Source organism: Ciconia boyciana, chromosome 8, assembly GCF_034638445.1.
Source record: "Ciconia boyciana chromosome 8, ASM3463844v1, whole genome shotgun sequence".
Classification (NCBI taxonomy): domain Eukaryota; kingdom Metazoa; phylum Chordata; class Aves; order Ciconiiformes; family Ciconiidae; genus Ciconia; species Ciconia boyciana.
The window spans coordinates 3765539-3793459 of record NC_132941.1 but is presented as its reverse complement, the minus strand read 5'-3'; the positions used below and the strand labels follow the sequence as shown (position 1 = coordinate 3793459).

The 27921-nt window shown below is 46.5% G+C and overlaps 2 protein-coding genes across 7 annotated transcripts; one reads left to right on the top strand and one right to left on the bottom strand.

Moving 5' to 3' along the window:
• The first annotated feature begins 377 nt into the window (after positions 1-377).
• ANKDD1A (ankyrin repeat and death domain containing 1A) lies at positions 378-14471 on the top strand. Of its 4 annotated transcripts, XM_072870461.1 has the most exons (16): positions 384-499; positions 1520-1668; positions 2864-2967; positions 3642-3761; positions 4356-4454; positions 4923-5027; positions 5930-6028; positions 6462-6560; positions 7697-7795; positions 8148-8246; positions 8493-8591; positions 9507-9656; positions 11036-11131; positions 12316-12517; positions 13257-13388; positions 13619-14470. In XM_072870461.1, exons 5-16 carry the CDS (start codon positions 4362-4364, stop codon positions 13678-13680), a joined length of 1335 nt encoding a protein of 444 aa, XP_072726562.1. In that variant the 5' UTR covers positions 384-499; positions 1520-1668; positions 2864-2967; positions 3642-3761; positions 4356-4361; the 3' UTR covers positions 13681-14470. The 4 variants fall into 4 exon arrangements, with proteins under 4 accessions (XP_072726560.1, XP_072726561.1, XP_072726562.1 ...); XM_072870459.1 differs by lacking the exon at positions 1520-1668 and having other exon boundaries at positions 378-499; positions 3642-3740; positions 13619-14471; XM_072870460.1 differs by lacking the exon at positions 1520-1668 and having other exon boundaries at positions 378-499; positions 3642-3740; positions 9558-9656; positions 13619-14469.
• A 43-nt stretch (positions 14472-14514) lies between these two features.
• On the bottom strand, positions 14515-27105 carry SPG21 (SPG21 abhydrolase domain containing, maspardin). Of its 3 annotated transcripts, none has more exons than XM_072870464.1 (10): positions 26979-27105; positions 23511-23604; positions 19097-19258; positions 18164-18244; positions 17410-17555; positions 16785-16893; positions 16199-16306; positions 15670-15810; positions 15213-15331; positions 14515-14655 (listed from the first exon to the last, which is right to left on the bottom strand). In XM_072870464.1, the coding sequence occupies exons 2-10, from the start codon at positions 23571-23573 to the stop codon at positions 14640-14642; spliced, it is 945 nt and encodes a 314-aa protein (XP_072726565.1). In that variant the 5' UTR covers positions 23574-23604; positions 26979-27105; the 3' UTR covers positions 14515-14639. The 3 variants fall into 3 exon arrangements, with proteins under 3 accessions (XP_072726565.1, XP_072726566.1, XP_072726567.1); XM_072870465.1 differs by having other exon boundaries at positions 26952-27081; XM_072870466.1 differs by lacking the exon at positions 14515-14655 and having other exon boundaries at positions 14723-15331.
• Between the last annotated feature and the right edge of the window lie 816 nt (positions 27106-27921).

The window sequence follows — 27921 nt, the reverse complement described above, 5'->3', positions numbered from 1 at the left end:
CACAGAATAGAAATCCGTCTCTTCCCAAATCGGTTTGAAACAGAATTAAACCACCCACAGCCTCAAAGTAGCAGCACTGAGCCGAGCCATGCTGAGGTAAACGGCAGCACTGGCCTAGGTAACAGCCGTGCGGCCCCCTGACCGAAATGGCGGTAGCTGGATTTTCTCTTTCAACTCATCCCAAAACAGCCCGAAAACACCGTTTGTCGGGAAGAAGATTTATTTTATTTTATTTCCCTTTAAATAACAGTTAAAGAGGCGCTCTGCGGCGGCGGCAGTCAGCTCGCCCGTGAAGCTGCGGGGCGGCGGCAGTCCGCCCTCCCGTGAGCCGGCGGGGCGGCGGCAGTCAGCCCGCCCTGAGGCGGCGGGGCCGGCCCTGTCAGCCCGCCCTGAGCCGGCGGGGCTGGGCCTGTCAGCCCGCCCTGAGGCGGCGGCGGCGGGCTGGCGGGGCCGCCGGGCCGCGGCATGGGGGACGACCTGGCGTCGGAGGGCGACAGCCGTGAGTGGGGGCGAGGCGGGGGCTGCCCCAGCGGGGCGGGGGGGGGATTTGTGTGGCGGGAGAGGGCGGGCGCGGCCCCGGCCTCTCCCGGGCCCGGGGGAGGCTGTGGGGGCAGGGCCGAGATGCTTTAAATAACAAGACGTTTAAAAATCCATTCAGAAACAAACTAGGTGTATTACCTGTGCGGGCATCGAGACTGCTTTTGCCTCAAAGCATCCTGTACCCCTAAGATGCTGCAAATAATGCCAGTACCCCCCGCTTCGGCGTTTTGGTCCCCTTTATCGACCAGTCCCTGGCCGTACTGGGTTGTCTTTGTGTCCTGCAGCCTCAGGTAGAGCCCAGCGGACAGTTTTAGTGCATTTCTTTGCATGCCTTTCATCTCCTTTGCTGCTTTTTTAAATTTCTTGCATAATAAGCTGCCTGTGAGTTGGTGCATTGCACTGAAGGTAAATCACTTAAATTGTTTTCCACACTGTTTAGGATAACTGAATTCATATGCAGTACTATAAGGTATGAAATACCCCAGAACCTGAGCGTGAAAGAGAAGGAAAAACCACTAAATATCTATTGAAATGCTGCTGTTGGACAGGTGCATGCCAAGACGAGGAGTGCATTTACATTTACAGGGCTAGCTTCGCATGTGTGAACACTAAGTAGGAAACTCAGACTGTCAAATTGTTTCCTGTGTGTTGCTGAGAATAAATAAACTGCGGCTTCTACAGCCTTAGCGACGCAAGGTTTGTTACTGTATCTGCACAGGTAGAGGAAAGAATAAATAAGCCAAGGGGCGGTTTGGCATCTCTTGACAATGATGCTTTGTGCGATCGTAAAATGTAAGAGCATCTGTCACCTGGAGAGCAGGGGCAGCAACATTTGCTTAACTGAAACATAGGATTTACTCCACTGAACAGAAATAAGCATTTGCAAGGAGGTAGTATGTGTGTAGCTGTTGGTGTTAATAATTAACGTAAAATCCACAGTTTTTTCCCAAATTCTGCTGATATTTCCTCTCAAATGAAGGGTCCATGCCATGTGGAAATGCAGTCCCGTTAACACACCGGACCAGATGAGAACAGGGTCTCAATATACTGTTCCTGCAGAAATCGGTGTCCAGATCCTACTGCCTTCATTGTAGCAGCAGGTCCAACGCTCTTGAATGATCCTGTCTGGTATTAAGATTTGTGTTATTCGTGTTTTTCTTGAGCTAAAGGTTTTTGTTTGAAGGTAAGAGGAACAGAAATTGGAGGATGAGGTTATACCTCTCCTGCCCTAAGAGTCCACAGTAGGGGTGTCTTTCTTCTGTGCCCTTCAGAGAGAAATGCGGTAGTGCTATTTAAACAGCAAATCTCCTGTTTATCTCCTCAGTGTGGTGGAATGGGAACAATAATGTGTTTTGATGCCTCTTGTATGGCACGTGGTTAGTGTCGAGTTGATATGTTGATACAAACTGAAGTTGCGTTGAGCCCCTGCTATCCTCAAACTGTGGCCTGAGATCTGCAGAAATGTAGAAGAGAGCAGAGGACCTGAGCCAGCTCTCCAGCGGGCTGTGACAGGCTGAGGGTCTGACTCAAGCACTTCTTGAAACAATTCCCCAAAAGCATTAGGGTGGAGACTGAGTCCAACAAAGACTGACACCAGCCTTGCCAAAAACCTTGAGAGCCTCCCTGTGGGGCTGCAGCAGGCTCAGAGTCACAGCCTTCTCTCGTTTCTTGGCAGGAAGGTTTGTTCGATCAAGGAGAAGATTGCTGGGGCAAGGCCCAGCATGGAGCGTAAACACCCTTAAATTGTGCCTAACTGTGCAGGACAAATACTGCTGGTTGTGGTAAATTATGTGCAGAACTGCCACGGTCTATTAAGGGATGCAACACTAATCACAGGCCAGGCTAGCAGTTTTGTGCTCCTTGGCTGATTCAGGTTGCCTGAAGGGGCACAGCAGGACCATGTGTAAACGCCTCCTTGTAGAGCAGGGGGATGTAAGTGGAGGGATGGGGGAAAGGGTCTGGGTCATCTGCCTGAGCCCTCACACTGGCACTGGGCCTCGGAGGATGCCAGACCTGATGGATCGAAAGGTTTTGGGGCTGGAGCAAGTCCATGCAAACACTGAATTAGAAGAGAAGCTAGTAGGACTGGAAGAACACTGATGTGGCACAGGGGTACTCGGAACGGGAGATCGTGGGAGAGGATGAATCCAGCAAGCATGCCAACGTCTGTAGGGCTGGGATTCTTGCTGGAAGAATCTTTCTGCAGTCATCCTTCCCTGAAGTCACCAGGGCCAGTGAGATGAAGGGGAGGTTTGCTGGGGCATGCTGCTCCATGCTCCCTGCCAGCACTGTTTTAAGGCCTGCTGTTCTGTCTCTGCTGCAGTGCTTCATTCAGAGAAGGAATTCCATGATGCGGCAAAGCGTAATGACACGGCCAGGATGGAGGAGCTCATCAGGAGAGGGGTCGACATCAAAGCCAAAACCAATGTAAGTCCTGGGTTTTTCCACCTCTAAGCTGCAGGAAGTGCTGAGGGTGTGTTTCAGAACTGCAGCTCCTTAACGCTACTCTCCTCAATTGGTTAAAGCTTTGAAATACACTGCCCAGTGCTAAATAGGGCCTGTAGCAACTGAGCAGTTTCACAAAACACTGGAACCCACAGCACTGTCATCCTGGCCAGACTGAAAAGTTGCAAGTGTTGAGGGAGGTGATAATTTATGGTTCCTCTTGGAACCGGTGTGCCAGATACACGTGGCTGGAGTGAAAGGCTTTGATTTTGCTATCTTTATATGCCAAGGCTGTGGGACTAACTCAGTTCCTGGTGCAGGTCTCCCCTTGTTGACGAGTAGGTTCCTGGAAATACAGGATTGCGCCCATCCCTACTGTTTCAATCTGTCCATCCATGGTCAGCGATATTTCTCATTCCTGTGCTGTTGTTATAGTCCGTAACTGCAGTTTCTGAGTAGAAGGTGACTAACAGAGGTCACTATCTGCCTGACAAGACAGCAAAGAGACAGAGGGCTATGTCCAAAGAAAACCCTGCACAGTGCGGGAAATTCTGGCTCTATGGATGGCAAAGGAGATTTTGGCCTTCAGGAAGGCTGGTGGATACACACGCACTCTGCATATCTCAGCCTTCCCTCTCTCCTTCCTTCCCTTCCAGACAGACCGGACTGCCCTGCACTGGGCCGCAGGAGCAGGGAACGTGGATGCTGTGCGACTGCTCCTGGATCATAATGTCCCAGTGGATGATGAAGACAGTGTATGAAGGCGAATCTGCCTTGTGTGTCCTGCAAATGTGTTCTGTGTTGGGGGAGCACCGGGGACTGGGTGCTGGGCTGGCAGTTACAGACCGCACCTTTAGCCTAGGTGGGTGGCACAAGGCATTGCAGTGCTTGGGAAGCTGTGGCTTCTCTGCTGAGGCAGGTGCAGTTGCCTGTCTGGAGCAAGCCTTGTTTTCAGATACGTCTGTGCTCTGTCTTTTGGCCTTTTCCTTGCATGCACAGTGACCGGGACGTAGGCTGGTAGAATCTGTGAAGTTTTCTGTATAGCATGGGGATGCTTGCCACCTTCTGGTTGTGTTGTTGAGGCTTGTGGGAAGACAGTGACAGCCAGCAAGTTCTCTCTCCCCCATAACAACCAGGCTAATACACACCATCGACTAGGAAGTGGCAGTCAAGAGGCAGGTCTCTGCTCAGCTGCTGTGACCATCTGTGGCAGGAATAATAGTAATTGGAGAAAGTGGGGCTAAAAAACCCCCAGAGAGAAGCAAAAATATTTGGGAAACTTCATGAAGCTAGAGGAACAGCTTCCCTCCAGGGTGGGGATGGTGGTGGCTGCAGTTTATCTGTAAGTATCTCTCTTCTCTTCCGCCCAGTTTGGAATGAATGCGCTTCTCCTGTCTGCCTGGTTTGGCCACCTCCGTGTCCTGCAGATCCTCATCAATGCTGGGGCCAAGATTAACTGTGTCAATAGGGTGAGAGAGTCTCCCTCCTACGTGGGTCTATCACACAGCTCCAGACAGTGACAGGGGGGAGAGAGAGAGGCTTACCTGTGAGCTAAGGTAATCGTGTGTGACAGCATCTGCTATGGGGACTGCCATCTGCACTTCTGCTTTATTCCTAAAACAGGTGTAATAATTGTAGCTATAGAGATGTACATGGCTTTCTCAGCTCATGTTTGTGCAGTGGTGATGTGGAAGGTGTTACAGAAATGGGAAATGGGTTTAGTGAATCAGCAGTCCATGTATTTTAAAATAGACCTTGGTTGGGAAAAGGGTCATTAATACTTCAGTCATAACTTGCTGTCTGCAGCACAAGCTAGTTTAGCCCTAGAGGTTCAGGGAGGCATGGAACAGGTCTTTGCTAACAGGAGCAGGTTGTTAAAAGGGACTGTCCTGCAGTCTTGGACTTGTTAAGTGAATGGTCCTTTATCTCCTCTCCAGAATGGTAGGAACCTGCTCCACTGTGCGGCTCAGAGGGGACACATCCAGGTGATGGAGTTCATCATGGAGGACCTGGAGGACATGTCTGTGGATACGACAGACAAGGTAGGAAGGCTCTTCACTGCTTTGTTTCACGAGGTCTGATCTTGCTCTGCTGAGCTTAGCAGGGATGTTTCCCTTGGTCTTGGGAAGAGAGTCAGAGTCAGATGCTACTCCTGGAGAACCAAGGTTATCCCACACAGGCTCTGGCCCTCCTGTGGAGGGGGGCTTAGGGATGATGAAGATTCTGGCTCTGATCAAGCTTCAGCAGCCAAGGCTTTCCAATGTAGCCTTTTGCAGAATGAATTCAGGAATTTCAGTGTCTTCTTGTGCAGCTGATGCTCCAGCTGATGTATTGTAGGTAAGCAATAACCCAGGGTAACCCTCTCCCAGCATGTTCCAGCATTAGCTGATCTGTTCCTGAAGACAGCGTAGGAGCACACACAGGAGCTGACGCACACTCTTTTCCATTCCCTGGCCTTCATGGTTCCTAGAGTGATCCCCACTCTGATGCTTGTGAGTTAAATGAGGCAACAAGAGATCTGCCTTTCCCCCTTTCCCCAAAAGGGGTTCTGACTCACTCGATAACTGGGATCTCAGATATTAATTCCATTTTTTTATCCTTAGTTGCTTTTAGTAACCTATTTATTATCCTTTTAGTAAACTATTTGTATGAAATAAACACTGAAAAGATCTATTCTCCAGTGTTTGGCTAGACCAAAGTGCTTGCAGTTGTTAGCCCCAGTGGGTAATTCCGTTCACCTTGTTTTGTTAGGGGCATCCTAAATGTAAAGCAGAATAAAAGTTAACAGCAGAATAAAAGATAACTATTTTTGAAGTCCAGCACTTTTTCCCCCTGTGGACTGGGTTCTCACCCAAGGCATTATTATATTGCTTGCAGCAGATGATCTAATCTTGTGCTTTCTGAGTCTTTCTTGGACTGTATTTCTTTCTGTTTCCTTTCAAAGATGGACAGGACAGCGTTTCACCTGGCTGCAGAGTATGGGCAGCTGGAGGTGGTGGAGTTCCTAATTCGACTGGGTTGTTCTCACAGTGCCAAAGACAAGGTATGGGCATAAAACCACACACAAGGGAGGTAAAGTTCAAGGATTAGAGGATGTGAAAGTCAGGGAACAGGATACCAAATGAGGCTCATGCAGGCAAGTTGTCAGCAGTTGTCACTATGCTTGTGGTATGCCAGGGCTTTTCTTCCCTATCCACTTGGAAACCATTTGCATCTCAGTCTGTGTTGGATTTCTCTCCAGCACTTTTCAGACAGGATACACAGCAATACAGGATACACACCTGGTGGACTGTGCTCCAGTTTAAGGTAGCTGGATTTCTTACCTCCCTGCTACACCCATTAGAAGACTGTTTCAGACTCCTACTGCTGGTTACAACCTCCTTTTCAGTCACACTGGATATACTCTGTGCAAAGTTGTGGTGTATGAACACTCAGTCCTGTGATGCATGTATATATGAAGTGATGTTTACTTTCAGGAAGAAAATACAGCGTTGCATTTAGCTGCTAAAAATGGACATCTCTCTGTGCTGCAGAAGATTATAGATGTTGGAGTGGACCTTGACGAAAAGGACTTAGTAAGTACATTTAAATGGAATTAAAACCACATCAGTTTCGCCCTTTCCCTCCCTAGAAATACTCTCCTGCCACAGTCATCAGGCTGAATAGTCAGTATTGACAGGAGAGGTTTAGAAAATAGCTGATTTTATCTAAAGCGTACGTGTGTAAACGCAGGTCACACTTGCAGAATATCAGTGAAAAGCAACATCCTTCTTGGACCAATATCCAATTCTAAAGTGTTGCCTTTTCTTCCTGCTGTATCTGCTGGCCTACCTTATCACTCCATTTAATCTCCCTTTTTCTCCCTGACCCTTGTACATTCAAGTGACTAAATGGTTATTGAGCGTGTTTTAAACTAAACTTCACTATGCTTTATAGTATTGACTTAGTCACTGAACATATGGACCTTCTGTTTGAGATCTCTCTTTGATAGACCTACTTTGGAAAATTATGTGGCTGAAACATAGTTAATGATTTAGATAGCAAATATTGGCTTAATAACGCTGTTTTATTTATTCCAGGGCACACTCCCAATTAAGTTTATCAGCATTTTTTTTAGTCTTATTTGGTTACTGTCTTTGAAAAGTGTATTTGATTGTGATTAAGATCTGAAAGAAAAGGGAAACCACCTTCTGCGGTAACTCTGGTAGCATTTGTCTTCCCCCAGATGAGCTGCCTTTTGTGCGAAGAGCAATAATAAAACCAGATAGGAATTCTGCTTGTTTCTTGTAAAGAAATTTCTGGGGGAAATCTCTCCCTCAGAAGGAAGAACCAGTGGTCGAGGGCCACAGGCTTCCAGTTCTGCCTATGGCTGTTTCTGGGCTACTCTAGGAAAATGGTTTGTCTTCATTGTCCACGTGAGATCCTTTTTTGTTTGCTAATGGGCTGAAGGGGAGAAAAGATGATGACCACGATGTCTGTCTTGTGGCCCATGGGCCAGCTGTTTCCAGTGGCATAAGGACAGAGCAGTACTCTGATACGTTGGTGGCAGATAATTGTGTCCTTTATTTTCCTAACGGTCACCCTGGCCCTCAGAATTGGTATTTTAACATGTCATGGATTCAGAAGACAGGGTAGAGGCTTGCTTATTCCGCTGATCTGTCTTGGCCTTGTCTACAGAAAAGCTGTTTGTCTCCTTTTTTGCCTTGTCCAGGAGGGACTTACAGCTCTGCACCTGGCTGCTGAAGGGGGTCACAGTGACTGTGTGAAGCTGCTCTTGGAAGCAGGTGCCGATGTCAATGCCCAAACCCAGGTGAGCTCTGTGGAGGTGATTCCATTTCCAGACACTACTTTGTGGATTTTTGCCCAGACCTGTGGCCTCCCAGGGATGGCTCCTGTTATCAGGTGAGGTCGTGTGGAGCCCAGCGCTTCAGAAACAGCAGAGGGAGTCCAGAGGAATGCACAAATGGCTTTGTACAAAGAGGCGGGTGAAGGTGTGCTGGGCCTGGTGTGGCTGTGGAGACAATCTCTACGAATTTGTCAGTATGGGGGCATGAGGCTCTTGCAGGAGGGAAGCAGGGAGATCTCTGTGGACAGTCTGTATGAACTGCAGCTTCTGAGAAGAAACCCTGACTAATACCCATCTCTTCTGATGTGCCTCTCAGAAGAAGATGAATTGCCTTCATTACGCAGCGCTGCATGGCTATGAGGAGATAGCCAGGATCCTCATGGATGCAGGAATCCACACAGACGCTGTTAATCATGTAAGTCCTGCTTAATGCTCTCATCACTTACAAAAAGGCAAAACCAGTTTGCGGAGCTGTTCAAGAGCACAAAGCAACTCTGCAAGGACCAGTGCTGCTGTGGGGTCTGTGCTTATGGGGCAGTATCCTCACTCCGCCCCCAGTCCAGGCTGGCAGCTGTCTTAGAATAAGACATGCTGGGCACTGCATGGTCCTTTCGGTGCCATGGGCTAAGCTTTTCCTAAGCAGAGGGTCTTTTTTCCACAGCAAAACGCATCAGCGACACACATTGCAGTACTGCAGAACTTCCCAGCCATGGTGAAGCTCTTCATCAACGCAGAGTGTGACCTTGACATTCCAGATAATGTAAGACTGCAGCTCCTGTTCTTTGTCTTTGAAATGTGAACCCATTTCATGGGGGATTTGATCACTTTGGGCACAGGATTAAAGAGGAGTGCTTTAAAATAGGGAAAACCTGGAAGTGCAACTTAGGAAACATGAAACCTGTGAAATGATTCTGAGTGTTGCAGTGAAGTAATCGCTTGGTGGCATTCAGCACATAGGCTATGCCATGTCCCTGGGACCTGTGCACAGAGACATTGCATAGTCAGACTCTCTCATCCCTGCTGGAAGCAGGGGGGAGAAATTTCAGCCTGGAAGATATTCTGCAAAATGTTTGGGGGGCTGAGAATGGGAGGCAAACCTGGAGGTAGCTGGTTGTCTCACCAAATTGTAATTTTGTGAATGAGGGGCTTTGCTAACAAATGTGTAACTTCTTTGTAATGTTTCGGTTAATGTTCATTCTTGTAGTGATGTTCTCTCCAGGTGACACCATAAGATTGCCACATTTTGTATTTGATTTTAGTTGTTTCCATTAAACAATCTCAAGGTGCATACAGTGTACAGTGCATACATATTAACCCGGCCCTGTGTCCCAGGAACAAAGAATTGGCAAAGGTCCTTTCCTCTCTTGGCCAAACTATCTGCCTACAGAAATTGTTTAAATAACAGGAAATAATATAGTCCTATAAGTGACCCTAGGGAGCTTTATTGAACTGAAGAGGTTCCTTCTTTAGACTGGAATATTATCAGGGAGGCTTCCTAGTGGTGGTGCTGGGACAGGGACAGACCAGTTCTGCTCAGCCTGAGGAACCCAACTCCATTTTGAGGCAGGAGGGTGTTTGGCCCTCAGTTTAAAAAGGGATAGAGGGGAAAGGAGAGCAGAGCTGACAGCGTTCTTACAGCGCTTCCTTTTGGTATTGTTCTGTCCTATCCTTCCAGACTCACGCTTGTCCTTCTCTGAAATTTAGTCCTTTCACCCTCCTTCTGCAGAGGCAGCAGACCTCACTCCATATCGCTGCGGAGCATGGCAGGCAGGACATTGCCGAGTTGATTCTCATTGCAGGAGTTAATCTGAAGCTAACAGACAAGGTAAATGTCTCCATGGGTTGAACAGATTATGTGGGGGTATGGAGGGAAAATATGGATGGTCTTTGCCACTGTTTTTCATAATTTTCAAGGAAGGCTAGTAATAATATTAAATCTGGATATTTCCAGGGATAAGGCCTGGAAACACTGCTGAGTAGGTTATTTTGATGTGTTTTCCAGGAAAGAAGTGAATGGTTCTTAGGAAGGTAGAAAACAGTTCACACAATGAGCAAACTTTTTCTTCTCAGAGTTGTTCTAGTTCCTTCTACTTCTACTTGTGCTATCATGCACATTAATATCAAACATCTTCTTGAATAATGATAACTAATATACCTCAAGCACACATGTTTTAATAGGTTAAAAGTATGTGGTTGGAATAGATCTGGCACTGGTGTCCAGGGCTTTTGCTCTCAAATTAAATCAACGAAAGGAATTCCAGAGGAATCAGGCAACTTGCATGCAGCCTGAAAGCGTGGTGTGCGCTCAGAAAATGCTGAAGGGGGCTTGGGGAGGGATTAAAATAATGTCTGCCATTCGCAGTGAGTTAAAGCACATACAGACTCGAAGCCACCTGGCTGAAACGGCCTTCAGCTGCAGTGAGTGTTTGCCACCTTCCAGCAGTTTGTGGAACCACAGTGAGACTCAGCGCAGGGAACACATTCACACTTTTCTGTGTGAAACTGGGTTTCTGCTCACATCTGAGGCTAGAACCATTCTCACTGGTGTGCCTGATGGCTGGGCTGCCTCGCTTTCCTTCATGCAACTTTCACATCTTGTTCCTTTCTGCTATACGCTTTTAGACACAAATACAAATCCCCCCCATGCCCAATCCAAAATCATGTTCATGTAAGGAGCGTAGTTACATATTCATAGTCCCATCAGCCTGTGCTTCTCCTAGGAGGCCGTTTCTAATCATGCATATGTGGAGCCTATAAAATTAAGGAGGTTGTATAAATCACTTCAGTTTCATGTGTCAGCAAACCTGCTGTGCAAAAGGCTGTAAAATGCCTTGGATTGTACTGCTGAGCTGGTCCTTTGACAGCTGCACCCATATTGCTGAGAGCCTGAAAGCACCCTGCCATCCACTGTGGGTTATGGGATGCATTCCTAAGCACTCCTGCCAAACGGGCAGATCCCCTGGGGCAACAGAGGAGATGCTGCAGAGCCTAGAAAATGACTCCCCATGCCCTGCACGCAGTAGCTCGAAGCTAGCTCACATTCGAGGTGTTTACAGGTGGAGAATAGGGGCCCTTCATCCCGGCTGGGTGCGTTGCTCAATAGGCCATGCTGCCTGCTACTACAGACTGCCGGGTGGACATGGAGGTTGTACCTCCTAAGCGTGCAAGGTCTTTTCCAGCTCATTTTTCCCCTTCTAATTGCAGCAAGGGAAAACATCTCTGGATGTCGCCGCCCGAGGCAATCACATCAACTTGGTGGACATGATTATCAAAGCCGATCGGTTTTACAAATGGGAAAAGGTGAGTAGCTTACACCACCATCCCCTGCGTTTTCCAGGGCAGATATAACTTTATCCTCTCCATTGAGACTCCACATTACCAGCTGTCAAAAGGAAAAGAAATACAGGACATCCTGTGACAGCCTGACCTCTACTTTCATCACCTTACTTAAGAAAAACAAGAGTCCTCACCATGCCAACAACATCTACTTAAGGCTTCCTTTATTTAAAAAAGCCTCTGTTATTAAAAACCCCAGGCTGCGCTGAAGGGAACAGGGGTTTTCAAAGATTCTTTGGCAGCTGTTCCCAACGCCCTGTAGAAGGGAGTTGGGGTAGCTTAGTTCCTTTTTCCAGAAGGAGAAACTGAAGGAGCAGGAGAATGCTTGGCCCAAGGTCACCAAATGGGAGGTGGGGAGTTTTTCAACAGTGGAAGGGAGACACCTCTTGTGAGCAGAGTAATCAGTTCTTGTCGGAGTCATACAACCGACTTCCCTCTCAAACTTCGCCACAGCCGGGGCTGTTCCTCCTGCATTTCCCAGTGTGGCCCAGCAGTCTCTCTCCTCCCATGGCCCCATGTGCAAGGCACAGCTGCTCAGCCCCAGTCCCCCATCTGAAACCCTGCCTACCCCAAGCCTGTCCCCAAACCAATCTGAGCAGAGAGCGTGCTGATAGTACAGTCAAACACCACATCCCTTGCGTCTTTGTAAGACTTTGGGCATCCTCCCATACCAGGAAAGACAGTGCTCTAGCGGGGAAAGGAAAGGAGGGCGTACGCCTGTTGCTCAGGTGTGGCTTCAGGAGTAATGCTGTATATATCAGGCCCTTGCATGGGCTTCCCGGGCAGCCCTAGGGAAAGTCATTTAGCCTCTTTGCAGTCTGGCATGTAAACGGGGATGAGCAGCTACGCCTGTGTTGCAGGGGAGCGAGGAGATTTAATTAAATGATTCCGCATACAAGCCCCAGATAAAAGGCACTGTAGAAATGTAAATTGCGATCCGCATGGGCTTCCACAGCAAAGCTGCTATTAACAGTGTTTGTTAACATGCACGATTAGAACAGAGCGAAACAAGAGAATAAAGAGAATAAAATAAATGTGCTGTGCCAGAATGAGCTCACAGCGACCCGCAGAGCTGAGGACGTGGGAGGCTGCAGAATGACAGGTACATCTGCAGCATCCCGACTGAAACCCCTGTTCTGGCTTTGCAGGACAATCTGAACAGCGACTCCGACTCCTGGGTGGCAAAGCACTTGACCTTTAAGCAAGATCACAGGCTGGAAACACAGCACATTCGCTCAGTAATGTGGAGATTAGCTACTAAGTACCTCAAACCTGGTGAATGGAAGAAGCTGGCACATTACTGGAAATTCACTGATGCCCACATTAGGGCCATTGAGCAACAATGGACAGGTATAAAACACTGCCCAGATGTTTTCCTTCCTTCACTTAGACTGTTTCTAGGAGATAAGTCTGCAGTAATAGCAAAGCATGAAGAAAACCAGCTGGCTTATTTGAAACAACCAAAAGATTAGGTTCAAAATCCTGTATTTAATTAATGTGGAGGTATCTACATGCTGGAATTTGGCTAGGAGTAAAACACACAAGCATGGGGTTAGTGGTCCACTGCTCACGGCTTTTGAGGTACTGCCAGACCTGTTAGTCCTTGCTACAGGAATTAAATAAAAAATTCTTGTTCTCTAGGTCAGAAGAAACTTGCTGGTTTTATTTTCTGTCTTTTAAGGAGCTGAACCAAGGAGGCAGTAAAGTCCCATTTAGAATTTAAGGGATATATTAGCAGAAGCAGGTTCCGAGTTTCAGAAACAGATCCCCACTGGTTTGGTTACTGTAAGGACTCCTGTAGTTTGCACGACGCGAGCAAGGGGCTAAGCTGTCCTCTGAAGGCAGAAATTCTGTATTGCCATGAAAGGTTGTCTGACAAGCCCAAGCTCATTCATGGCCCACTCCGTTAGGTATAACATTATCTAGCAATCACACCACAACTAGGAATTAAGCTAAACTGTACTTTAGAGCATCCTATTAAATCCAGAGAGGAGAGCGGGATGTCCAGACCCACCAGTTCAGAAATCCACTCTGGTCAGGGCTGTGCACGGTGAAGTGCAGCATTTCAGTTGTGGTTTGACCTTGCCAGGCACTAAAAGCTACAGGGAGCATGGCCACAGAATGTTGCTTATCTGGCTCCATGGCGCGATCACGGCAGGAGAAAATCCAATCAAGGGATTGTACGAAGGCCTTGTGGGGATCGGAAGAAGAGATTTAGCAGGTAATACTTCTGTCTTCCTTCAAATAACTCACACTGAGCACTACTTAAATTCTGTGGTCACACAACGTACACAGAGGAAAACTTAAGCGAAGCCAATTCACACAAGCTGGAAGCCACCCTGCCCTGCCCCCTTGCTACCGTTACATGTCATTTCTTTCTCTTCCTTTTGCTTTGATAAATTAACACATCCTGCCACGGCTTTATCCTTTCTGTTCTCTTTTCTTTTACAGAAAGCATTCGGAAAAAAGCAAATGCAGACTCTGCCTCTCCACGGAAGTGCATAGCAATGTAACACCAGGAGGGCACTAGCGGTTCCTTCCACTGATGCATCCTCAGCTCCTCTGAGAGCGACAGGAGGAACACTTGCTCTGCTGCTGGTCAGAAGGCAGCAACTTAAGGGCTTCTTGTCATAAAAAACTGGCGTGGCTGCTGCTTCCTTCTTGGTGTGAAATGACGAGGGGATCAGCAAACGCTAATGCTCTAGAATGCCTCTTCATGCAGAGGGGCGATTTTTATCAGCTGTTGCCTATGGTCTGGGTGCTGTACTAAGAGTTCCGTGAGTGAGCCTCACTTGTCAGACTGTGAGTATCAGGAAATACAACACTATTTTAACTTGTTTTCATCACCCTTTTGTATATAAATTTTTAATTGTCAATTTTTAAGTTATTGAGGGAAAAGGCTTTGTTTTCGGAAATGTTCGTTACTTACCTTTTTGGGGGGAGAGAGTGTCTATCACTTGTGTCTCAGCTGTGTTCATAACTTCCCTGTTAGGGTGGGATTTTAAGAAGAGAAGTCAAGGCTACCCCTTGGTCCTTTTGGAACCTTAAGGGTTGTGATCTTTGTTTCAACTCTTCACAAAAAGTTTCAGAGAAGAACATTAACAGAGCCTGTTTATAAATGTACATTAACATACAGATACTGTTTATAAGTCAAATAGGTAACTCCTTTAATCCCTAGGTTACAGCTTGAAAAGTGCAAGATAAGAATGGTCATGGGTTATCTACACAGTCTCTGACAAGGACATACCAATTTGTCATGTAATACTTCATATTTGTTTTCTTACAGTGTTTCAAGGGGAAAATAATGTCTGTATTTCAGTAAATCCAGATTTTACCCATAAATTTGCAAGTTATGTCTCAGTCATTCTTTATTAAAAAAATACTACATAATTCTTAGAGGTGAATTCAAGCAGAAGGTGCTGGTTTTCTTAATTCCGAGGTGTCTGTAGAGGCAAACCAGGACTGCGGTAAGCTACACTGCTCTTCTCCTGTAGTCAAAACAAGAGACACTTGCTGAAATTGAAGTTTTATTGAAAACCATTTTTAAACAGCAAGAAAGTTAAAAATTCAAATGCTTTATTTCAAATAGAAACTAACTTACAACACAACATATGAAGCAAATAAGTGATGGCAACATTGGCACTTAAACATCTTTTAAACCAAATATTCAACAAAAATATATGTCAGCTTATAAGTACACAATCTGCATGTGGCAATATATACAGCTGAGTGAAAAATATAAAAAGAAATATTGTTCTGCCTAAGAACATGATAGTGAAGACTTTGGTAGCAAAAATGTCTTTGTTTTTAAAACTGTAGTCTTCAAAGATGCTTCCTTGAATTCAAAGACTAAAAATTAAACAGATCGATCCCATGATACTGCTGGAGGCTACTGTCCGCGGGTAGTTCACTGACTATTGATCCTGTAGGAATCACACAGTGATAATCGGCTAACGCAAGGAAAAAGGCAGAGTGGGAACGGTTGATTGTACACAGGAAGACCACCAAACCGATTCCTCATTTTCACCAGCACTCCAAAACCTACTGCTCTTCTTGCTCATTGCTGGTGTGAAGACTGATCTTTTGGACTTCCAGCTCTTCTGCACTGACCATGGAGGGATCGATGGCTGCGTAACGGGTACCATGGAACTGCAGTAAATGGATCTGTTGGACACAGAAAAAAACACTGAAACAGGTGTAGAAGCACAAGGGTTTGGTAAAAGGAAACATTCCTGCTGAGTAATTTTTGTGAGGATGAAATAATGGCTCTGGAGTACAGGAGTTCAGAGAGAAGACAGAGGAAACAGGCAGACAAACCCCCAGACCCAGCCCTCCATGAATGTGGCTGCTCCCAGCCCTTGCCCTTCTGTATCGGTGATCTGGGAGCCAGAGCAAACAGAGCTCAGGCAGGTTGAGAAACAAAAGCAAGCACGGGAGAGGAGTCTCCTAATGCTGTTTCAGCTGTACGCATTAGTGGATCGGGTTGGAATGCAGAGACTCACTTGAATATATAGGTTGACCTCAGCACTCCTGCAGAGATACGGGAAGTTGCCTCCTGTTTTGAGATGAGCTCTTCTGGCATTAGGATAAAGCTTATACATTTCTTCTTTTGCTTCAGTCGAAAGCGCACTTTGGTCAAACACCTACGTAACAAGGCACAGCAGTTAGTTCTGAATCGAATCAGATTTTGCTTATTAAGTCAGACTGGATATATGCTGCTCCTAGAAGCAATTCTCAGCTTCTCTGTGGAACAGCGTTAATGAAACAGAAAACAAGCAAACATGTTTGGCATTGAGAGCTAGAAAGCTAACACTGATATGTAAACCCATGTCTGTGTTATTGCACAGAATATCCAGGTCATAATTTAACACAGAAGAGTCACGGTGCTGCCCAGTCAGCAGAAGGCTTATCTAAATATGAAGTTAGATGCTGCAAATATTTATTAAGTTGCTAACAGAATATCCAGGCACCACCTGCCAAGGGCAGGAAACTGTTTAAAAAAAAAGAAGGATTACATGGAGATTAACTTACATCCATAATGGTTACAGGGATGTCTCGAATTTTATGAGGTTCTACATAGGAGTTCTGGCAGTTGAGGGTAAGTCTGGAAGCGAGCTCGCTCTGGCCCAGACTCTCCAGCTTTCAGTAGAGAGAAACACTGGTTAACAACGTATTTCACTGCAGGAAGTTAATGCAATATTAACAATACAGCCAAAGAGAAGTTAGTTTTAAAGGGAAACATGACTGCACTTCAGATGAAGATTACAGTTCCAATTTAGTATCTCTCTGCACGAGACAAATGCTTAAAACATGTTCCATTAGTTGCTCCTGCCTCCAGAGCATGGCCTACAGACGTATCCCAGCACTTCCTCCTCTTCCACCCCACTGTCTTCACTACTTCTCTTCTGATCTACATAAATAAACAGGACTGTAAGGCAGACGGTCACAGCATCAGTTAAATTGCTGAGGTTGTGACAGTCAACACCTAGGATCCATTCCTTAATCCTCCCTTCTGGGTAAGTAAATGCAGAAAGGAGCAGAAATACCTACAACCTCCTGCTCAGTAAATCTTCTACAGAGATTGACATCACAGCCACCAGATTACACAGCTACCTACCCTGTCCACCATGAAATCAATCCCATCAGCCATTTCAGGATCTAGAGGACCAGATGCAAAATTCCCAAGGACAATTTTTTTCAGCATAAACGCAGGCATCAGCCAAAAGCTAAAATAGAAACAAGATGTAACAATCTTCAAGCAGCCAGGACTCCAACATTAAGATGCTTTGTTGTAAGCGCTCCCTTCCCTTGCACAGACTTTCTGCTCTACCTTCAAATGAAATCCTGAAGAAGCTTCAAGAGCACAGAGATGGAAAACCTCGCAGCTAGGTACTTGAAATGCTCTGGGAAGCTGTTAGTCTTACATTGCAAGAGTGTATTTTAAACATAGTGAATAACACTTTTCTGACTCTAAATGGTTTTGCTAGAAAACAGGCCGAGTTCTTAAATCTGACCACATGTCCACAGAGGATCACAGGATGACTTGTCTGTCAAATTCCACACTCCCAAATGTGACAATTCCCATTTTCCTTGTGGCGTGGCTTTAAAAGTCACAAGTATTCCATCCCACATCTCCCTCACCCAGGCTGGAAACAGCTTAGACACATATCCAGATCAGTGTGACATTTCACTGCAAAAAAATTAATGCTATGCATCTGATCGCTTGTCTCAGTCTTCCTTACCTGTTTGCTGTCCATGTCTGATTGAAGATAGAAGTGTCACTAAAGGCATTACACAGGATGAGAGATTGAACTCTGGGAGATTTGTGTGTGTATTCAGCAAATTTTTGAGCCAGAAAGCCTCCCAGAGAAGCTCCAAAAAGGTGAACCTAATTCAAGGGGAAAAAAAACCCCAAAAAACATTTCACAAGTGTAAGATGATCTAAGTGACCTCTAAGCACATTTCATTACAAAAATAAGTCATTCAAGTTTTACCCTGTCCTCATAATGCATTTTTTAAAAGAAACAAACTCTTCTATTCAGCTTCTGGTTTTATGCACGATATGAATGTGATAACTACTGAAAAAAGGAAGTGTTCCACATCACAGTTCAAATTTCTGTTTGCTCATCAAGATTAAGAAAAAAGCAAACATTTTACTTTGTCTTCAATAGCTGTTCCAATCCAAGATACTTTATTGTGGTATTCTGTTCTACATGAGTTAGGAAGGATAACTTCCACAGGAACTCCTGAAAAAACAGTTAACCAATACAATTTAATAGGCCTAGAACAGCAGTTGACTTTAGGCCAAGTATGACAATCTTCAAGGGTATTCACCCTCAAAAATAAACTTGTTTCAAAAGTAAATAAAGAGGCTGTGTTGCAATTTTATAGGCTACGTTTGTGTCATACTTTATACACTTGCTCTTAAATGAGACTCTTTCAAACATTAGGTGTTTATGCAGCGATACATCCATTTTCCCACCTCTGAGCACTCACTTTATCCAGCTGAAGGTGGTCTAACAGTTTTCTGAATCCATCACAGAACTCAAGGTGATCCCAGTACACCGGATACTGCAACTAAAATAATATGAAATTAGAAAAAGCTGGTTCTCTGATCAGTACCTGTCAGCTGTCCACTTGAAAGTCATACCAATTCTCACATTAAAGGTTTCAAAATAGCAACCTGCCTCTCCTGTACAACGAGGCTCAAGCTCCTCAGCAAGGTCCCTACAGCCAGAGAGTGTGAACACCTCCCCCTCGCTTGCACAAAAATACACAGCAAAGCACCGCAGAGCAAGTTTGTTGGGGAAAGTGCAGCATTGCTTCATTCTGTAATCAGTGGGAGGAAAGGCTGGAATGATTCTTCAGCAATTTTGTAGCACGTAAAGTTGGCAGGTACAGAAATCATTAACTGCTGCAAGAGATACAGCAGTACTCCTAAAGCCATACTGTTTAGCAGAAATATTGTTGTACAAATCAATCGTTTCAGTTCAGCTCGGGAGCCGAGAAGCCACAAAAGAGCATGCTGTTAGGATTTTGAGGAGTGACTTGGCATTTGCAGCTATGCAGGCTAAGAACCAGGTTAGCCACCTCCCTACATGGAAACCCTGAACTAACCCATACGCTTGCCTCATGGCTAACAAAGATCCAGCTGGAGGCAAAGACGACCGGTGTCCCGAGCACACAAGGGAGGAGACAGACCGAGAAGTTGATAACCTGTATGCACAAGGCTTTGGGTAAACGCTGCCATAAACATACAGCAGGTTTCAGCCTGGATCTGCATGCTACATACTCTGGAGTACAACTTAGAATCAGTTTTTTGTGGATTCTCCTTAGTCAGTGCTAAGAAGCTCATCTTCATTATCCAACCTCTGACTACAGCAACAAGCACAAGTACGCTAACTTTGACACAGGACTGAGAATACTCACAGCGATAACTCTGTAGCCCCATCCGGTCAGCGCCAAAATTTGCTGGAAAAACACATCTGCCGTTCCACTTACAGGAGGGAGAAATATGAGTGGGCACCGAATGCTTCTAGGTCCTGCATCATACAGCGACCAGACTTTACTGTCGTCATCGTCTACTATTATCTGGAAAAAGAGAGGCACGGGGGGAGAAGAAACACAAGACAAATGAGGTTCTTCAGCCACCTTCCAGCATTGCTTCTACAAAATTTCTGTCATCTAGTAAATATTATAATACTCAAGACCATCTTTTACTCTTCTTCACAATAGCTTTCTTCTCTAAGGCTGTTTACTAACTGGAATGACAATGTTTGTGTGAATACTGCTGGAAACAGAACTGCGGCCATGCACTGTCAGACCAAATGCTTTGTGTGTCCTGACATAAGCTGGATAACGAATGCCACACTGCACAGAGTCAGCAGCAGCACAATACGTGGTGTCTTATGGGAGCTCATCGTTCTGCAGACAACTGGAGAACAGTGCAAGTGCTGAAAGTAGTGAATTATGTTGGTTTTACAGTGATGTACTGCACTTCAGAAATTACACCCAGAAAAAAAATCTCTTCCTTTCTGAGGAAGTGCTGTTAACTACAGCTTGCAATGCTTTGCTCTGGGTTTCAACTCAGAGGGCCTTAGTCAGAATGATGGTACATCTGGATCTGAAAATGCATACAGATATAAATCACAGGAACAGCAAGACTGTGCCCCAAACGATCAGGTTTACGCAATATTCCACATGCAGAAAAATATGCTTGGGAAAGGAGCCACCATGCCATGGCCCAGGGGAGCCCCAGGAGGTCAGTTCAAGGTACGAGAGCAACAGCCGTAGGCTGGAAGAGTCAGCACTGCCCCAGGGAGCAGCTTTTTAAACATCTGCATTTGCATTCACTGGACAAATGATGTTACAGGTCAGGATACATGCAAGCCTACTGAATTAAGCAGCTAACACCACAAATTATTGATCTGAAACAGTTACAGCCGGCTGCCAGAAACAGAGATGCACACAACTCCCAAAGCAGCACAGCAAAGCTGATCTGGAAAGAAAAACACGTCCATCATCTGGCAGCATCTTGGGAGCATCTGGAGTGCCTAGGACACACGGCTGGCTGAAGCAGATTATTCACACGCGAGCTGCTATCCTTAATGAGCAGTTTTGCATACAGTGACCATCTCGGGGCAGAAGTTAGAAGTCCTAGCACAATTAGTATCTTTAAAGGCATAGGAATTAGATAAAGGTCATCTTTTCTAGCAATGCTGGAGCCTCACTTGTTTTTACAGGGCCTGTTCTACCAGCAAACTGTTGTGTATATTTAGGATGCCCTTTCAACCCTCTACAACCCAGCAAAAGGTGCAGCTCATACCAGATCAACAAGCACAAACCCCTGGGGAAGCTAAAGCCTGCGTCACACAGCAGGAATTCATCTCCTCTGTATCAAGATTTTATAGCTTTTTGAATAGCAATATACAAGCACAATTTGCTTTTCCATCACCGCAGTTAAGCTTCTCAGGGAATCAGAGGAGAACAGCGTATCACAAATCAGATTTGCTTGACTAACAAATCTGCCTGTAATAAAGCCAGTATTTCAGGCTCTGGGAGCATGTGAGAATCACATGATACTATTGTTTTGTAAAGTCTTTACAAAAAAAGAAAAGAAAGATTGCATACCAGAGCTTCCAGACCACTGAAACTATTTAAAAACAAACCTTGTACAAAAGCCCTCCCAAGCCCCCCAAAAACAACCCTTTGCACACAACGAGAGCTCCAGGTCTTGCCGTTCTCAGCTGTTATTCCATCAGTAACGTTGGATCCGTTCGGGGTAGCTGTTAGTGGCTACTACAAAGTTTACCTTTAGGAATATTCCCAAAGGTGAAGCATATTCCTTGAAATCAGAAAAACAAAGTTATTTCATGTGAAGGGAACTGAAGCCGAGAGATAACGTTTCTTTTCTCAAGCCCAGGCGATGAATCAATGGGTTTAGACAATTGTTCTATTTGATTTCTAGCCACATATTGGATAGTTTAACTTCAGCTCCCAAACAAGGCGAAGCACCGCGTAGGCAGACAGCAGAGTGGTTAACTGCCGATTTGGTAGGTCACCAGCCTTTTTCTTGTTCTGGTCAATCAATGAAGATCACCTACAGTTTACATAAAGGGTAAAATCTGCACTGTATTGAAACAAGGGGGAGAACTTCCCCCTTGAGTTTAGCAGAGCCAGGGTGTCCTCTGCTGAAGACTTGTGAAGGACTCATCTAAGACAGCAAGCAGAGTATGCAAATGGAGGCTCATGGGCAAAGCTGAAGACTTAGTTTAAAAATGTTGTTTTCTGTGCTGTACTTCCCATATCTGACAAGAGCAGGAAGGGCGACAGAGCTGTGCATTTCCTGCTCCTGTCAGGAAGAACATCTCAGCCCGTTTTCAAACAAACAGCTCTGGCTCTGCTTCCTCAGGTCAATCTGGCAGCAGTAATGCATGCTTACCAGCAGTAACGATGGTTAGTCATTCCTCCCTCCATACGGCATGTGCTTTGCCTGTACCTTTGGGGGGATAATGCAAGCAAATGTATCCCTGAAGACTGCTTCAGAGATTAATTACATCTTCAAATTGTGCTTTTTTTTCTTCTCTCTCCAGAAACCAGGACTAGTTTATTTCTACCTTCTTCATACCCCACGCTCGCCATTGTGGCATCACTGTACTTTTGAGTAGACCGAGTCACTCAAGAGGGTAAGGTATTCCCTAGTCTGAAGGTCACCAGGTCACCAGCAGCTTCAGTTTACACATGTCCCCGTTTATGAAATCCTGAGTAGTCAGCAGCAGCTGAAGGCAGTGGCCCCCAGCAGTGAGCTGCAGTGTCACACAGTCCCCGCAGCAGCAGCAATGCATTCCGTTGTAACCACAACCTGCGGCTCCTTTCGTTTACTGTACTGCATCCCATAAAGCAGCGCCTCAGAGCACTCACATGTCTTTCTGCTGAAATACTGCATCCCAGCATTGCTGACCCGGTGAGGCATTGCCTGCAGGCAACAGCATGGCACAAACAGACCCAGCAGGTCTGGTACTGGCCAGAAACAGAAAGAAGCTGGGCAGTCAGAGCGCAGACAGAGCACGCATAGTCAACAACAAGGAATCCTTCTTGTTTACTGAAGGCACAAACTGGCAAAAATGAATGAGAAACCCCAAACGGAAAATCCTACAGCCCTTCCATAAAGGTAATTTTTCTTATAGAAAGCTACACACCACTCAGTGGAAATAATGCTAGGCACATTTAAGTGTCGTTCCTTGGGTTTGGGGACACAGTCCCTTTCAAGTGGCCCAACTGCAACCAACTTGCTGTTGAAAAAGGTAATGCTGCGCTTGCTTCTGCTGCCAGCACCATCCCCATGTTCCTGCAGCCCGCACAGCCATCCAGATTAGGGAACTGAACCAGCTGGAAGTCAGCACAAAAACAAGCTATAAAACACCCCTAAGTGAGACAGGTCACTGACTCTGCTCAGCTTGTATGGTTACATGAGTGACTGTGCTTGCAAGAGCAGCAGGCTGGGGTATAAAGACAAGGTTGTCCTTCAGTCCGGCAGGAGTCTGGGCTGCTGCTGCAGGTTAGTCTGTAACCACAGCCCCAGCAAGCCTTATCTGCAAAGGTATGTGTGAGAGCTAGTGCAGGTCAGGAGCTACATACTAATACTGCACTCCATGCCCACTGCTGCTCAGCACGTAGAGAGCAGAAGCTGGAGCACTGCACACCTCAAACACTCTCCTGTGGGTCAGTGAAAGGAAGCGGAGAAATCCAAGCAAGAGGAGAGAGTGGCTGGACAGCGTGATTAAGCAGAAGATATCTAAAGGACATGCAGCAGAAGAAACCATTTGGTTTTTTCCACGGTGGTTAAGGCATCTTTCCACTCTCAGGAACCATGCGTGCAGCCCGACTGCCAAGAAGTTGCCTTCAGATGCTCTGCTTCAGCCTGAGGCCGATGAGCAGGAATGGCAGCGGTGGCTCTGGCAGCACAGCTGCCCTGCCTTGGTGCAGTGCAGTGCACGCAGGCAGCACTGTGAGAGGCCATGCACGTGGTCCCCAGCACGCTCTATTTCCCTGGAGTCTCCTCCTCAGGCATGGCTGGCATCAGGATGCCAGGTACTGCTTGCTGTGGCTCACAACTGCGAGCCTCTGCTCCTCACCACCACATGAGGAAGTGACCTCTGAGAAGCACATGAAAATTAAGAGCATGCTTCCACGCACTCATGTGACATGTAGGACAACAGTTCAGGAGATAAGCCAGGTCACTAGCACAGCCACAACTGTTCTGTATTAACCAAACAGCTTGGTCTCCCCCACCACAAAGCAAGTGGAGGCATTTCACCCACAAGTCAATTACAGCTGTACATACCTTTTTAAGAGGAACTGTGCTTCTGAACCAGTTATAGTCAGGAGAGACTTTAATCTCTCCCATGATGTTTAGAAAAAACTCAGTTTAGGTCAGCCTGAAAAAAAGAGAGACAAAGTTAGAAATCAATACAACAGCTTTACTGTAGGCAGGACTGAAAAGCTGTGCTGTGTACATAATGCATTTGCAGGGTGAGTTTGCTCTTATCAGTTGATTGTACTCCCTCTGACTCTCACCAAGTTTACTTATCCTCAGTTTTCTACTTTACTTATCCACAAACCATTTCATTACTCTCCCAAGAGGCAGTCACCTGGCTGCCTTACTGTACCAGCCTAATTATGAAAGGATGATGCTTTTGTAACAACATTCCCATGTAACAGTTGTAGAGAAAGACAACTGTGTTGCAGGCTGTAAGTGGCTTAAAAAGCTAACGCATGTTTTCTGTTTGTTTTTAATTTATAAAGCACTCCAAATTTATATTTAATAAATATTTATACAATTCACTCAGCAGTTCAGACAATAGACTTACATTATTTCATGAACCTACTGCCTAAGTATTCAGACCACGTTCTTCCATCTCAGTATAACTGACCCAAAGGAGTCCCAAAGCACATCAGAACATCAGCTGATCTGAGGCTTAATTTACAGAAGAGCCCTGAAGTTTTAATTCTACCCACACTAAGCTGACTCTTATCAGGAGTTACCAGCAAAGATATCTTTGAAGCACACCAATTAATATGGAACAAATTGATTCAGAGTTGGGTCCACACAGGAATGCCACTAATTCACTCTGAAGTCAGAATGTCTTAAAATACTCCCATTAATTTGTAACAAACTCTTAGGTAACTTCTAGATTTAACTTTTCTTAAAGCAGTGAGAGACCATTAGCTTCTATTTATACAACAGATGGTATCAAACAGTTTTGAAGCTTGCAGACTCAATAGCTTTACACCGAAAGCCAACTGCCTCAGGAGATTATTTTCATGCATTCACCCACAGCACTGAGCATAAAAAAACCAAAGCAACTTTTGCTCTTGTTACTTAACAGTTGCCAAGTATAAATCAATAGGTTTTGTTTCTTAATTCTTCATAAAATAAGACCTTGGTATGTTCTGTGAGTCACTCCAATTCTTTTCTCCCTGCAGAAAAGCTGCCGGTGTGCAGGTTTAACTAGCTTATTGGGTTACAGCTGGATTAACAGTTATTCACAATTTCCTCATCTTTCAGTCTTCATTTGCTATTTTTCAAGTACAGAAAACACAAATTTTAGAAGGGAAAGTACTTTCTAAATTGCAAGACAACACACATCTTCCACAGAGCAGGCGATACACCTTTCATGTCTAACGAGGGTGTCAGAGGTAGGAAATTCAGCTGCGTGGCCATTGTTTCAATTTTGCATGGCTCCGTTTTGGTGCTTGCATCAACTATTCTTCTCTTTGTCATAGTCTGGCAGCAGGTAGAATTACAGCAGAGGTAAACGTCTATTCCAACAACACGCAAAGCAGAGCAGGCACAAAGATGCATTACTGAACTAAGGGGGACAGCTGGTCATGAGAGAAAGGAAACAGCAGTTCAGACTACTAATTCCTTTCCGTAACCACACATCAACTGGTTTTCAAAAAGCTATTCAGCAAGTGATGGCGTGACTAAATTATGGCAGAAATAAAATACAGCAAATGCCTTAAAACAACATGTTCTCTGTGAGTATTGTATTACAGCAGGGCCAAGAAACACAAGTCATGGTCAGGGCCTCATTACGCTAGGCACTGCGCGAAGACAGAGGCACAGGAGAGGAAGACTTTCTGCTAATAATTCTGGTTGCCATAAAGGGTTGGCAATCTTTTCCTGCTGTGATCACCTCCCTTTTTCTGCCACCTCGGTCTTTGCTAATGTGGACTGGCACACCACTTGGGAGCACAAAGCTGTCTATCATTAGACTAGGTAAGGAACAGGCACGGATGCAGATGAACTTCATCCTGTCGGCGTACCTCGGCTCGCACCAGAGCAGGTTAAGAGTCCATCTGAAGCCTAAATTTTGAGCTTCCCAGTTCACCTGTTACCGCTGGTGGAAGCAAACTGCTGGTCAGCAGGACCTGGGCTGACTTTCCCCAGCTTCTTTCTTGTAAGGATGCATCTGTGACTCCCACTTCAAAGGATTGCCCCTCTTTTAAAGCAAGAGTAAACATTTTTCCTTTGATTACAGTTTTTACTGAAGTCGATGTCCTATTACTGAAATATTTTTTTCCTTGGCACAGAACATTACATTTGTACACACAAATATTAGTGTCAACAATGACTACGCGCTCTTCCAGTCACAGAAAAGCCGAATCATGAACTCGAAACAAGGAATCAGCCAGCAAAGGTAACGCAAATCACAAACAAAGAACCTGATACTGTTCACAACCAAGCCTCTAAAGACCCGAGTTTCATTTTCAGTAAAACCAAACAACCTGAAGAAGTCTAACCTCTTAAAAATAATTCCTCTGAAGGAAGACTCATCTATGGATGTATTCAGAGCACTCGATAACATTCTGCTTGTAAGTTATTCCCACTACACTAGTAACGCTTTCCACTCGTTATCGATTTAGAAAGACTTTAATCCTGCCACTAGAGAGGAGACCCTGCCAGAGCGGATTAGACGAGCGGCGACTTGCTCCTCATCCCCGTGCCGTGTCTGCATGAGCCGGGGCCACCGCGCAGCTCCTCTCCCGCTGCACTGGCCACGCAGCACCCACTCCCACGGGACAAGAGACCTGAATCAGCAAACACCAGCATGGAGAGCTGATGGGGGCTGCAGGCAAACACCAGGAGATGCAGGGGAAGGCCAGGGCTCTTTATGAATGGGTGCTTTATGAACGCCAAATGTAGGCAATGGGGAAGAACAGTTATGGATAATTGGGACATGGCAGCAGGCGCCTTCCTCTCTTCCCCCGTGCTGTTCCCACCGACCCCAGTCCCTGCTCCTTCCCCCCTCCCCAACCACAGCCGGTTCCCCCAGCTTTGTGCAGAGAAGGGGGCAAAACCCCACTCAGCACCCCCAGCCCAGGCTCTCCTCCCCGCAGCACAGGCTGAGGCAGCCCCTTCCCGCGAGAGCTCCCCCCGGAAAGATGAACCCCCAGGGCAGGGCAGGGCTGGGCTTTGGGCTCCCTGCGGGGCCGAGTCCCAACCAGAGCCCGGGGCCCCTCAGAGGTCATGATAACCCCGCTCCGGAACCTAAAAAACACCCCCCACTCCAGCCCGACGCCTCCTCATAGCCCCCCAACCCCTCAGGTACAGCCTCGTCCAGGGTTAATGCTGTCCCGGAGCCCAAGAGACTCCCCCGGTCTCCTCAGGGCCCACCCGGCCCCTCAGGGCTCTCCCCCACCCCGGGCCCTCAGGGCCCCCTCCCCGGCCCGGAGCCCTGAGGAGAGGGGCAGGCCTGTCCCCACAGCGACGACCCCCCACCTTCCCCTTCCGCTGCTCGGCCCTCACCGGCTCGGCAGGGCCCGGGGGCGGCGGGGACGCAGGACCGCCGCACTCCTCCTCCCCGGGCGGACCCAAGCGGGGGCACCCGCCGCCGGCCGCTACTTCCGGGTGCTGCGCCCGCGCCGGCCACGTGACGGCGGGGAGGAGCGCGGGCGGGGCGGAAGGCCGCCATTGCTGCCGAGGCGGAAGTAAGCCGTTCCGGCGCCATCCCTACCGCGGCAGAAGTCACGTGTCCCCGCGGCGGGGCGGTGATTGGCCGGCGGGCTGTGAGGGGCCGCGCCCGCCTTTAGCGCCCCTCAGGCGGGAGCGTCTGAGGAACCGGTTGCTGCTGTTGTCCCGCCGCTCGGCCGGTTCTTCACAGAATTGGGTTTTAACCTAGAAAAAAAGGCACGGCAGCTCTCTGGTGGTGCTTTATTCCGCTCTCTGCCGCCGCTCTGCTTGGCACAGGCGTCACAGTGACCTGCCGCTGCCATCCAACGGGAGAGAGCGTCATTTTTTTGATATATGTGAGAAATCCCGAGTGATTTCAGTGAAAGCACTGGTGAGTGAAATGGCGTGTGTTCAAGTCGAGGTCTTACTTTTAATACAGTAGGTTTTATTCAGCTCCTTTGATCCGGGCGTTGTGCAGTGCTTTGATCTTTTCATCAGCTGGGTCTATTCGAACAAAGTTTATTTTAAAAAAGCTAAATCCAAGGCTATGCTAAAAACCGAGTTACATGAGGTAAGTTAGAAGGTGTAACAGCACTGCCAGCCTTCTGTACATAAAGAAACATTTGCAGGTAAAGCTGAAAAAATTGTTCATTCAAGTAGTTTTTCAGAAGTAGCATTTTACTGGTTTATTTTCAGTACACCAAGTTGAAGGGGAAGCTCAGAGGGGCGAGCTGAGATCACCTTCTGTTGCCCTGAGCAGCCCAGCCACGCTGCCGGTAATAAACCTCTGTTCACGGCA

What these genes read in the sequence shown, in the direction of transcription:
- ANKDD1A (XM_072870459.1), top strand. Translation starts at nt 466, where the DNA reads ATGGGGGACGACCTGGCGTCGGAGGGCGACAGCC. An exon ending in ACATCAAAGCCAAAACCAAT is followed by an intron (nt 2,968 to 3,641) that starts GTAAGTCCTGGG and finishes CTTCCCTTCCAG; the next exon opens with ACAGACCGGACTGCCCTGCA. An exon ending in CATTGAGCAACAATGGACAG is followed by an intron (nt 12,518 to 13,256) that starts GTATAAAACACT and finishes TGACCTTGCCAG; the next exon opens with GCACTAAAAGCTACAGGGAG.
- SPG21 (XM_072870464.1), bottom strand. Translation starts at nt 23,573, where the DNA reads ATGGGAGAGATTAAAGTCTCTCCTGACTATAACTGGTTCAGAAGCACA. An exon ending in GGGGCTACAGAGTTATCGCT is followed by an intron (nt 18,245 to 19,096) that starts GTGAGTATTCTC and finishes ATATTATTTTAG; the next exon opens with TTGCAGTATCCGGTGTACTG. An exon ending in CAGACATGGACAGCAAACAG is followed by an intron (nt 16,894 to 17,409) that starts GTAAGGAAGACT and finishes TTTCTATTTTAG; the next exon opens with CTTTTGGCTGATGCCTGCGT.